General features: G+C 35.6%; 1 protein-coding gene across 2 annotated transcripts in view; it reads left to right on the forward strand.

Moving 5' to 3' along the window:
- Positions 1-12,997, forward strand: part of RASA2 (RAS p21 protein activator 2) — a 125,871-nt gene that overhangs the window by 73,007 nt on the left and 39,867 nt on the right. For both annotated transcript variants that reach the window (XM_041734264.1, XM_041734265.1), the window contains exons 6-9: positions 770-853; positions 3,416-3,488; positions 6,742-6,818; positions 7,795-7,896. In XM_041734264.1, coding sequence (XP_041590198.1) covers positions 770-853; positions 3,416-3,488; positions 6,742-6,818; positions 7,795-7,896 — 336 coding nt within the window. The remainder of the gene's footprint in view (positions 1-769; positions 854-3,415; positions 3,489-6,741; positions 6,819-7,794; positions 7,897-12,997) is intronic.

Genomic DNA, 12,997 nt, shown 5'->3' on the forward strand with positions numbered 1-12,997 from the left:
CAATAGCCCACATCTCTTAACAAAGACTACTTTTCAGCATTTCTCATGAGATTCTCTTAGACATTAGGAAATGCAAACCCTTAGATTTAAACTAAATTCATGAACTCAATAATATTTAGTGAGAAAATTTGAGAAGCAGACCATTAAGTTAGATTCTGTATCCTCTGTAAATACCAGTGACTTTACCCTTAAAGCAGATTAGAAGACCTTTGTTTTTAAGTTCTGAAACGTTTTCTGCAGGATAATACAGGAGTTGTTACTGAGAATCAGAATAAAAGACTACAGAATTGTGGGAGGCTTGCCCTCTATTTATGAATCAGATTTTAAGTGGAAACCACAGTCGTTTCCTTGTTTCTCATTCATGCTTTAGCAGAGGATGTGATGCCATAGATCTGGCTTGGTTTGTAGTTTCTCCTTTAAGGTTCACACCACATTCTTTTCCTGTTTAGAAGCCACAGCAGTTTTAATATATTACCAAACCACAGAATGTACCTTGCTAGATGTTTAGTGGGGGGATGTGTGCTACATATTGTTTGGTAGTCTCAGTGTTCATTGTGGCAGTGTAGTCTAAGTCCTATTTCAGAAATTTAGCATAAGTAAATAAGTGCACAATATAGATAAATGTATTTGGGGTACATTGTATATAAGCATATATCTGCAGACTTGTGGAAAACAGTTTTAACCCTTTGAATATGTTAATTTGTATTTGAAATAATGCTTTATGTTGTTTAACTTGAATATTTGTTAATTTTCTTTTATTCTTACTTAGCATCATCGCATGCCATGGGTTGCCTCTCATAAATGGACAAAGCTGTGACCCTTATGCAACAGTTTCTGTAGTGGGCCCTTCTAGGTAATGTTTTTTTTTTTTTTTTAAGTTTTTATTTAAATTCCAGTTAGTTAACATACCGTGTAATATTAGTTTCAGGTGTACAATATCATGATTCAACACTTCATACAATACCCTGTGCTTATCACAATTGTACTCCTTAATCCCCATCACCTATTTCACCCATCCCCCCACCCACATTTCCTCCTGGTAAACATCAGTTCTCTATAGTTAAGAGTCAGTGTTTCTTGGTTTGCCTCTCTTTTTTTTTCTCTATGCTCACTTGTTTTGTTTCTTAAATTACACCTATGTCAAAATCACATGGTATTTGTCTTTCTCTGACCGACTTATTTCACTTAGCATAATACTCTCTAGCTCCATTCATATCCTTGGTAGGTAATGTTTATTGAATTATTATTGAATTTTTTTAACCTCTAAACAATGTCAAATATGCCTTTATTTTCCATAAGTACACTAATTTTAACCCAGAAATGTAAGCATCTCTGGATCTGAAGACTCAATATGTATATGGGTTTAACAAATGATTTCCTTCTTTGACAGTAGATGCTTCGTTACATTGAAATGATCAGTGGTTGGCTTCTATTTGTAACTTGAAGTTCAGAATTCAGAGAGAGCAATTATTAGATTTTTTTTCAGTTTTGAAATATGACTTAAGAATTACAAAATTAGGGCAGCCCTGGTGGCGCAGCGGTTTAGCGCCGCCTGCAGCCCGGGGTGTGATCCTGGAGACCCTAGATCGAGTCCCACATCAGGCTCTCTGTATGATGCCTGCTTCTCCCTCTGCCTGTGTCTCTGCCTCTCTCGCGCTCTCTCTGAATAAATAAATCTTTAAAAAAAAAAAAAAGAATTACAAAATTAAAGCTCTAAGAATAAATGTTTAATAGCTATTTATGACACAAAGTAATGCATGCTTTGAAAGAAAGATCGTTAGTGAGTTCTGTTATATGCCTCCAAACAACCAAGTCCTGTTTTTATAGAAAGAAAGTGGACTCTGTTGGACTCTTAGACTATGAGGAGTAACTTTTCAAATCTGCTGGACTCTTAGACTGTGAGGAGCAACATTAGTTTTATAGTAATTAAAATGTACTGTAAAACATAAACTTGACCTTCTTCATTCATTATCAACCTTCCTGCCTTCAAATGTCTTAGATTTTATGCAGGTAAAATCCTGTTTTAAGAAATGCTAGCCCAGAATAGCAAGGCAGTTTCCATATTTTTATCTGGAAAGCAGCTCAGAACTAAAAATGCCTTTTCTACTCATGGCATCTGTGCTCTACAGAGAGAATTCCAAGCTGTAGACAGACTGCTGAAGTACCAGAACATGGTAAAGTGCACCATATCATTGATTTAAATTATTTATGATAATTAATGGAAAAACCTATAGCAATTTGTATATTTTGTATTATTTAACTTCATTATGATTTCTTTCAGAGCCTGACTAGTCTGAAATTTGCCTACAACTTGAAGGTTTAAAATCAGGAAACAAAGAGCAAAATATTCCCTCCACACCAAACACATACATACATACACAGACATATGCCCCTTCTCCCCAACTTCAGGCTCTCTAGGTATTCTTTTTATTTATTATTTTTATTAGTTTTTCTTAATTCCAGTATAGTCAGTATACAGTGTTATATTAGTTTCAGGTGTACAGTATAGGTATTTTTATTTTATAGAAAATCACCAGTAAGTCACTTTAAAAAAAAAATGTATTTGTATATACGTATATAAAGTACCTAGCACCATGGCTAGGACTTATTGTGTGCTCAAACAGTATTGTGCTGTTATTACTGTGGATGGTTTTAAATTTGAAAGCAGATACTTAATCCATTAAGATTCATGCTGTCAGAGGGATTTAGTTTTGTATGTTAAAAATCCTGTAGTTTTGTATGTTAAAAATCCTGTTTAACTTAGTGGAGCTGTTTTTTTGTTTTGTTTATAATCTGTAGCTAAAGACAAATTCTTTAGTGTAATCATTTAGTAACATACAAACAAACTGTTTGGCATATGAATTGGTTATTAGGAGTCATTAATATAATGAATTGATAGTGCGCTATCATCACATTAGATGTTAAAATTGGGAGAGGCTAGGGAAAGACTTCATGGGACTTCTTTGCAACCTTCTTTAATTATTTCAAATAAAAAGTTTTTTTAAATGGCCATATTGTACCTGAAGCCCAAGAAGTAAATTTAGTTAAGAATGCTTTTCGTGTTCCTCAGGTTCCTCAGGTATTTTTCAGCATAGATAAAGGTACTCTGAATCTCATTGTCTTCCTTTTACCATTCTGAGTTGCTTATATAAAATAAGCTTGACAATCAATCTAGTATAAATCTAGTCATATATAGAAAATAGAATCTTGTCATAGATCACATATACAAACTTGTATTTTCTTTGAGTCTTTAGAGACACCTCAAAATTCTTTCCTAAGTAATATTAAAAACTATAGTTTTTCCTAAGTCATCTTAACAGCTAAAGGGAGATCAGGCTCCCTGCTCGGAAATAGCATGTTTTATAATTGTGTACTATTAAGTTCTACAAGGTAAAACTCTACCACATTGGAACAGGAATGACCAAAAGAAGACAAAAGTAAAGAAGAAAACAAGCAATCCGCAGTTTAATGAAATCTTTTATTTTGAGGTAACTTTTTGTTTTATATAAATGTTGACATTGAATATTTAATATTGAATGCTGGTTTATTTCTTTTTTTGAACTACAGTCATAGTAATCATTTAATCAACTAATGCAACTAAGCATTTCTATTCCAAGTGCAGTAGAACCATGATGTAAATATGGTGGAGGCCCATATATAAAACAAACAATGACAGAGCTATGACTGATTTGGGGATGGGGAGGACCAGGGCCACACATACTTCTTAGTTATCCCTAATATCACATCCTGTCACACACCCTTCCACCTTATCCAGCCCCCCCACCTGACACACAGTGGCCACCAAACTCTTGTATGGTACTATTTGAAAATCACTAGTAAAGTAAGTATGATATCACTTGGTTGCAGTTCTAGTTCAGTTGATGTGGAATAAATCACTAAATGTGAGGTTCAGGTTTATCTTGTGAAAGGATAATTTTGTAAGAAAAAACACTGCCCTACCTGACAGTTTTTAGGAGGCCCACATGTGAGAATGCTTTGAGACCATAAAATGCTATATGATTAAGGCCTCATTATTAAGTTCTTTTTAGCTAATTCCCTCTATAGACATATGCTTATTTGCATAGAGATCTTCAGCTGCCTTGAAGTTGCCCCAAAATACAGTGCTTTGGAGTTCTTTACTGTGGAGCATCTGTTAAAGAAATCCATTTTCATATTATTTGAAAACTACTGGAAAAAAAAAAAGTCAACCTCTGATTTCTAAGATTGTTTTCTAACCATAGAACATGTTTCAAGTAAGATTAACAGGGAAGATTTGAGGAAAGGTTACATTGTGTGCTTTTTCCTTTTTTGTGTGTGTTTTTCTTGATAATTTCAAAGTGGAGAGAGAGAGCACATCTAACCATGCCTGATTACAACTACTTTATTAAAAAAAAACAACATAGGTTGAAGAAAATGCCAAATTAAAGTAGGAAGAATTGTGGGGGTGGAGGCAAGGGAGAAAGAAAAACAAAAGAAAAGGAACCAGTGTGAGACTTTTCCATTTCCTGGCTAAAGACTTTAGTTGTTTTACATTTATCAATGGCTGTTACATCTAGCCTGCAGAAAACATGGGGCAACTTGCAGCAAGCAGATGGCCCTTTGAAGGCAAGGTCTGACCTGCTTGCTATATCCAGGCGTACCTATAAAGCCTTAAACATTCATTCCAAAGGCCCTTTGTTGAGCTGATTATAAAGATAAGATTCAATCTCTGTTCTTGAGCTAAAGCAAGAAACACAAAGCATACATACGCACGCATATACATAGCAGTTAAACGCAGTAGATATTGGGGAGATCAGATGAGTTCTGCTCCAGCTAAGTTAGCAAAAAAGAAGTTTTAGAGAAGAAGAACAATTTGAGCAGAGACATAGAAACAGAAAAGCAGAAAGCTATGTCCAAAGAATAGCAAATAGTGATTTAACTGGAAGGGTTCTAGAAGAGAATAATTGGAACAAAGTCTAAAAGCTAGACTAGGACCAACTATGAAAGGTCTTATATGCCTGGCTGGGGGGCTTACAGAGTAGTTGTTGACAGTTTTTGAGCCTGGAAGTAGTAAGAGTAATGCGGTGTTGTGGGAAGAATACCCATGATCTATGGGCCAGTGGCTGAGAAAGAACAGAGATAAAGAGATTGTTATAGTTTAGGTATTTAAAAAAAAAAAAGTGTTGGGGTGGGGGAATCTGATCCAAGAGAATAACATGGAAAAAAGAGAGGAAGGGGACAAATGAGAAAGAAGCTGTTGTAAAGGGCAGGATAACGAGTTAGTTAGAAAAGACAAAGGAGGAATCTGATATCCTCATGGTTTCAAATCTGGAATAAGGGAGAAGTTAAGGAAAGTGTAAGTGGTTCAGTTTGGGACATAACAAACCTGAGGTATGACATGAAAACCCTCCAATAGGCAGTTGATGACTGAAACTTAAAATGGGTGATGGCTCTAGATAAGGACTCAATATTTGCTTGCAGAGAGTCAAGAGAGCCAGTGAAATAGAGGTATACAGTATAGGAGAAAAGTGAGGAGCTCACTTCTGCCCCTTATTAGGTATTCAGCTTTGAGCATGTCTCTTAATTTCTGTCCTTTAGCTTCCTCATTTTCAAGATGAGGATAATAAATCTAACCCTGCCTGCTTCAGAGCAACGTTCTGATGAACAAAGAAGATAATGGATGTGAAAGCACTTTGTAAACTGTATAGCACTTTGCAGCTGTTAGAGCAAAATAAAAATTTAAACCGTGGAGAAAACCCATATTTATAGCCTCTGGGGAAAAAGAGGTCCCAGGGGAAGAAGTGGAGAGCAGGAGGTTGCCTGGGTAGTGCCTGGGTAAACTCAACAGAGTGTTTCTGGGAAAGGAGGTATAGTTGTACTCACTTATTCTGATAGAGCGGTCAAGGAAGATGAGAACTAAGAATTCACCATCAGACCTGGTAACTAACAGAGGAGTTTGGGGAGGGTGATCTGTGAGGAAATCAGATTATAAGGAGTTACTGTAGTGAGTGGGTGTGAGGAAGTGGCAACTGTAAGGATGGATTACAGTTTTGAGATATTTGTCTGTGAGAGGAAGGAGATAGAAGACCATACTTTAAGTGTAGAATTTTTCTTAGACTTGAGTGAGGTGAATAAGCTGGTCAAGAAAGCTGCGATTAAAATAAGTCAAATGCTTATTGTATGCTTACTGTATGTTGTGCATGGGTGGAGTAGTCTTGGAAAAGAGGAGGATCATCTATCTCCTTATTCAGAAATTAAAAAACTCATCCAGGTAGAAAGACCTATGTGAAAATGGACGTGTTCAGGTGGACGATAGCTGAGGAAGTCCCTGCCAGTAGCCTTGATGTTTTTGGTTAAATTGTGAAAAGGAAGTGTAAGGATAGAATTGATATCTTGAGGAATGTGGGAAAGTCTTCAAACAGTTCTTAGCATGTGCAGCTAATGCCAAAATAGAACACTTTTACTCTTCGAGCCATCAACAGATTACATGTGAGTCAGAGAACCTAATGTTATTGTAGATTGAGTTAATAAGGGAGGGCAATGAGGCAAGATTGCTTTTGATATTTTTATACTGCCTTATTACCTCCCTGCTACTTTCCATAGCTGTTTTTATCTTTAGCTTTTCAGTAGACTATGACCTTGGCATTTTTCTCTGTTTATAATAAATACAATTGAACATTTTAGGGATGATAGTTTTTTTAAGTTCATGTAGGAAAAAAATTATGTTAAAAATTTTTGTAAACTAAAATATTTTGTTCACAGGTAACCAGATCCAGTAGTTATACAAGAAAGTCCCAGTTCCAGGTAGAAGAGGAGGACATTGAAAAGCTGGAAATTAGGTATACGTCTTGGAGTTTTATTGAATAGGGGTTTTTTTGGTGCCAAAAGAAAGTCCTAAATTTAACTGAAAAAGGTGAACTGAACTTAATAGAATTCTCTTTAGCAAGTTGGCTGATGAAACATAGAAGAACATCCATCTAATTTAAATTCATATTATCTTTTAAAAATCTGTTCTCTTTGCAGAAGTAGTTGAGGTGTGTTTATTTAAAAAAAACAAAGATGACCTAATTTTCACCTATTTTATTATATTTTTAATTTTCATAAATTTAATTGCTCTTTAAATTTCTAAATCATAGCATAATGGATGCAAAGAATATATAGAAAAGTCATTATATATTAGCCAATTTAGAAATAATTTTTTTATTCTTCTTAACATATCTGCTGTCTAACAGAAATTTCAGTGAGGTAAGAAGTCTTGTAAGATAATTCAACAGGTGCATGTGTTTGAAGTTTGTGCCAATTAGGTCTTAAATATTTATGCTATTTGGGAGGGGAAAGTTTTGTAAGTGCATGTACAGGTGTGGTGTTAACAGTGTGTTCATCTTAAGGGTGTATTAGTCACATGTTTGGAATGATCAGGTAATGTATTTTTCTAAATCACCCATCTTTACATATTAACTGGCTCTAATTGAGAAAGAAACTGTAATCTTGCGTTGGTTTCTTTTCTCAAACTCAACAAAGTAACTCTAGTTCTTACTGCTACAGGTTAAAATAAAGCCTAGACTTTGAGACTAAGAAACTTAAGTGCTTTATTAAGACTGTTTAAAAGTTACTTTCTGTGCTTATAAATAAAAGCTACTGCAATATTTTGTTTCCTTAGTTTAGATAGTGAGGTATATGACAACGCTAACATCTCTTACTTTTAAGCATGTAAAATTAATGCTATAATACAATCAAAGTGATTTGAAGCTACCTGGTGGCGTGTGTTCTCTTAAACATTCTTTGCAAAAAATAAAGCCAGTTTTAAATTTTCAGGATCGACTTGTGGAACAATGGAAACTTGGTCCAAGATATTTTCCTAGGAGAGATTAAGGTTCCTGTGAATGTGTTAAGAAATGATTCCTCTCATCAAGCCTGGTAAGAAGACCAACATTCTATTTTTTTTTAACTATTTTTTTTAAAGATTTTATTTATTCATTCATGAGAGACACAGAGAGAGGCAGAGACATAGGCAGAGGGAAAAGCAGGCTCCACGCAGGGAGCCCGATGTGGGACTCGATCCCAGGAATCCAGGATCACACCCGGGGCCAACACTCAACCACTGAGCCACCCAGGCATCCCTGAAGACCAACATTCTAGTGAACTCCACAGTAGTCCATTCCCTTTAATATACTATACATTTAAATAAATGCTTACTATAAGCATATTTTTAAATTTGAGGTGGAATAAGCCAGAAATCATTAACTTTGATTTGATTATTAATTTATTGTTGCAGAAATAGAAGTACATTGATGATTCTATGACTTAACCTCTTGTACTGGGATACAAGAACTGAATTGTCTAGGGATATTCTGTTTAAAAATGAAATCTTAACTCTAAGGAGAAAATGAAAATCATTTTAAAACATTGCAGAAGAGTTGCCCATGTGAAAAGATGCTTGGTCACAGATCAGCATCTATAGTAGAGAAGCTTTATTAATGGCCATGGGAACTGTGGATATTTGAAAATAGGGTTTATGGTAGGGAATCAACTATTTATGGGATCTAACCAGTGATTTTCCTTTAACACACCCCATTGAAATGCCCTAATGTTTTCTAAATGTCTAGGATCGAGGCGCACCTGGGTAGCTCAATAGGTTGAGCATCCAACTCATGATTTCACCTCAAGTTATGATCTCAAGATTGTTTGATAAGCCCCATATCAGGCTGTGATCAGCTGGGAGTCTGCTTGAGATTCTCCCCCACCCCCACTATAAAATATATAAATGAATGAATGAATATGTGTATGTCTAGGGTGAAACTGTTGAGCTGATTCAGTAAATACTCCTTTCAGGTGCTCTGGTGACTCAGTAATGGTTACAGTATTATTTTACCTTTTCATGTCTATAACAGTGACATTAATCTGATGGTAGATAGAACTTAATGTTCATACATTAAACTAATGTTAGTTTCCTTAGCAGAATTGATGTGAAACTATCATTTTTTCTGTCTAGAGCACTTAGAAGCATGCCTGTCCTGCCCCTTCCAGTAAGTTGCCCGATAGATCGCAGGCTAGATTTGGGTTTCTACTGAGCATAAAAAAGCAGGTCTTTCTCATTTGCCTCTAAGGCCCACTATTTAGAACTCAATTTCAGTGCCTGGAAGAAGAGTTTAGAGGTTTCTTATTGTGGGCATCCATCTCATTTGTCTTTAAAAGAGCCTGCCTCTCCAAGTTGACCGTAGACATTCTTCACTTTGAACTCTATTGTAGGTGGATTTTTAGACTCAAAGTTTTATTTTATTTTTACTTCTTGCTAATACAGATCTAAGATTTATTGGTATTTCTGGTGGCATTTGGTATAATTGCAAAAAATGTATCCACTTTGGGGGGGCAGATTAAACTTACTAGTTACTTTGAAAAATTGAGGAACATTTGAGGCCCATCACACTCCCCACTTCTCATTATCTTCTACCTTCTGTAAAACAGCATATATATATATATTTTTTTTTTAAGATTTTATTCATTTATTCATGAGAGACACAGGGAGAGAGAAAGAGAGAGAGGCAGGGACAGAAGGAGAAGCAGGCTCCATGTAAGGAGTCCAATGTGGGACTCAATCCCGGGACTCCAGGATCACACCCTGCACTGAAGGCAGGCGCCAAATCGCTGAGCCACCCAGGGATCCCCTAGCATATATTTTTAAATGAAAATTTCTGCAGTTTGTTAAGTCTTTGAAAATTGTATGGCATGCCACTCATTACAAAAGTAAAAAGTGAGTTCTTAGGGCTTCCAGGACCCCTCAAAGTGAACCTGAAATGTGCCACCTCTCCTGTACTTTAAGTGTGACTACTTCCAGATAGGCCCTTCCAAATTTGGCAAAACTTTGTCCACCTTGGCAGGATGTAAGAACATTAAGAAACCAATTAATTTTATTCCTATAGATCTCTTTTTTGCCAGTAATATTTTAAAATGTTTTAAAGCCAAAAGGGTGTAAGTTCTAAAATTTATGCAGCATGGAATGGAAACTTCTGCTGATTCATTTATACTTCATAGATATATAAGGAAGTATAAAAATGTGAATGCCATTTTCTTTTAAGTCAGAAATTAAACTCTGCAAGCTCCTTTGTCAGTTGTAGAGCAGTAGCATCCCCTTGTGGAATTGATGGCAACTGCATTGAAAACGCAGGGAAAGCTTTATCTTCAGGATTTCAGGCATATTCTTTCTAATCTTGGCAGTAGGAAAGAGAATAATCCGTAATGTAATCCTGTTGTTTGAAAAGTTTCAGTTTGCTTTCCTTTTTCACATAATTTTCAATTAGTATTTGTCTATTACGGTCTTTTCCTGAAAATGGATTTTAATGGTTCTAACTTAATTTTATTCTCAAACTACAGTATGATTCAGTCATTCCCCCATTCCTTTCTTGGCTTTTCAGCTCCTTAGTTATGATGTATGTTCCTTATTCTGAAACTTCTGTTAGATGTTAGGAGTAGCTTTTTAGTGTTGATAGTAACTATTTTTAACTTTAACCTTGTAGATAAAAGAATTTTAAATTATTTTTTTGAATCACTAATATACTCACATGGTTCACCGTTCAAAAAATCTGTGTCTTAACCCAATCCCTCAGCTAATCATTTCCCCTCTTCTGAGGTAGTTACTATTTTAAGTTTCTGAAAATATTTTATGGAATATAGTCAAATACGTATATATCCTTATTTCCCCTTTTTACACAAATGGGCACATACTGTATCCTGCTCCACACCTTGCTTTTCTCACCTAGCCATTTAGTAGACCCTTAGTAGTGATAAAGAGTATGGACTCTGGAACCAATTTGCCGTGGTTCAAATCTTAACCTCTGCCATAACTACCTGTGTGACCTTGGACAAGTTACTTTGCCATCTTGGCTTTTCCTTTCTCTGGCTATAAAATGAAAACAGTACAAATAGTACCTGCCTCCCAAAGTTGTTAGAGGATGAAATGCATTCATCGTAAATGAAACAGGCAGCAAGTGTAGTGACCACAAGTATAGCTCATGCTCTCATTATTATAGTGATTGCTGCTGTCATCACCATTCCTCCAGAGCAGTCCATATAGAGTTTATGTATCCTTTGTTGTCACACCAGTATTCTATTGTTTGAAATCTTAGGAAGAGAACCTCAGAGGCAATCTAGTTAAGTCTCATTTCACAATTCCTGTGATGTCAGTCTTAATGTATGCAAAACCTTTGTGTGATTGTACAAATTGGTACAATAATTTCCCCAAAATGGTTCAACATGTAACAGTGGAGATTAAGAAAGGACAATAGAGAGGCCCCTGGGTGGCTCTGGTTGAGCCTCTGGCTTTCGGCTCAGGTCATGATCCCAGGGATCCTGGGATTGAGTCCTGAATCGGGCTCTACGCACAGAGCCTGGTTCTCCCTCTGCCTATGTCTCTGCCTCTCTCTCTCTGTGTCTTTCATGAATAAATAAGTAAAATATTTTTTTTTTAAAAAGAAAAGACCATAGATACAAATACCTTTTCAGGTTGTAATTTGCATTCTGAATGTAAGATTCAAATGGTAAATGAAACAAATGGTTGGGATTTTTCAACAAAAGCACTTTCTACATATTTAAAACTAGATTAATATTTTACTTGAGAGGAGTTGGTTGTCTAGTTTGCTAATTTTGGTGTACCTATCTTTAATCTTCTATCTTTAGTAAAAATCCATTGATAATGCTTATCTTTATGGAACCAGAAACAATATTCGAATGTTAGTAGAGCTGCCTCTGAACAGTTACTTTCCAGCTTCTAAACATTACTTCATAATGCTTGTTTTCAGTGTTACGAATAAATATAGTTTTTGCCTGCCTACCTTAATTTCAATTATATACACCTTGTGGTTAAAAATTTTCTAATGTAAATTTTTTCTTTACTAAGGAGCTGTCAAAACTACTGAATCTTGGGAGCATCAGGATTACTTTCATGCCTCTAATTGTGAATAAAAAATATGTTTGGAGCAACTGAATTCCACTTTCAGTTAATAATTCCTCTTTATTTCCTTTTTCTTACTCTTTCACACTGGAATGCTTTACTCAAAAGCTGAAGAAAATATATTGTGGGTTTTTTGGGTTTTTTTTTTAAATCCCTCAACCTTATTCATGTCTACATATCCTCATCTAACAAATCTTGAGGGTTTTCTCTTTTCCTCTAATTCATACAAGATTATTGAGCCCACAGGCTTTAAATTGAGCCTTTTTAATCAATGTTATAAAATAATAAATCACATTTTATGTAGTTACATAAATAAGTACATTTATCTATAGTTATTTAGATATGTAAGTGATAATAGTTATATATAAATCTTATATAAATAATAGCTACGTACTATTTACTGTATACCAGGCACTATTCTAAGTGCTTTACTTAGTTATATCAGTTAGATACTATTACTGCCCCTTATTTAGGGTAATAATAATAATTATAATAATATAAGGAAACAAGCATGGAGAGATTGAGGAGTTTGCCCAAGGTCACACAGCTGAGATTTAGATCAAATATTCTGACTCCAAAGTTTATACTCTTAACCAATTACTATAATAAATTGTACTTTGGCAAAATTATTTTAGAATATATTTAAAACTCAAAAATATTCAGGGCACCTGGGTGGCTCATTTGGTTAAACATCCTACTCTTTATTTTCAGCCAGGTCATGATCTCAGGGGTATGAGATTGAGCCCCACGTTGGATTCTGTTCTCAGCATGGCGTCTGCTTAAAATTCTCTCTCTCCCTGTCCTGCCCCCTCCTCACCCACTCATGTGCATGTGCTCACTCTAATTAATTAAAAATGTTTTTTTTAACCCTCAAAAATACTCTGTTTTATGCTGAAATCAAAGATTTGAATGCCCCTTGCTTTGTAAAATATTGTTAAAAGGGGCACCTGGGTGGCTCAGTGGTTGAGCATCTGCCTTTGGCTCAAGTTGTGATCCTGGGGTCCTGGGATGGAGTCCTGCATAGGGCTCCCCACAGGGAGCCTGCTTCTCTCTCTGCCTCTCTCTGTATCT

Source organism: Vulpes lagopus, chromosome 19 (assembly GCF_018345385.1).
Source record: "Vulpes lagopus strain Blue_001 chromosome 19, ASM1834538v1, whole genome shotgun sequence".
Taxonomy (NCBI): Eukaryota; Metazoa; Chordata; class Mammalia; order Carnivora; family Canidae; genus Vulpes; species Vulpes lagopus.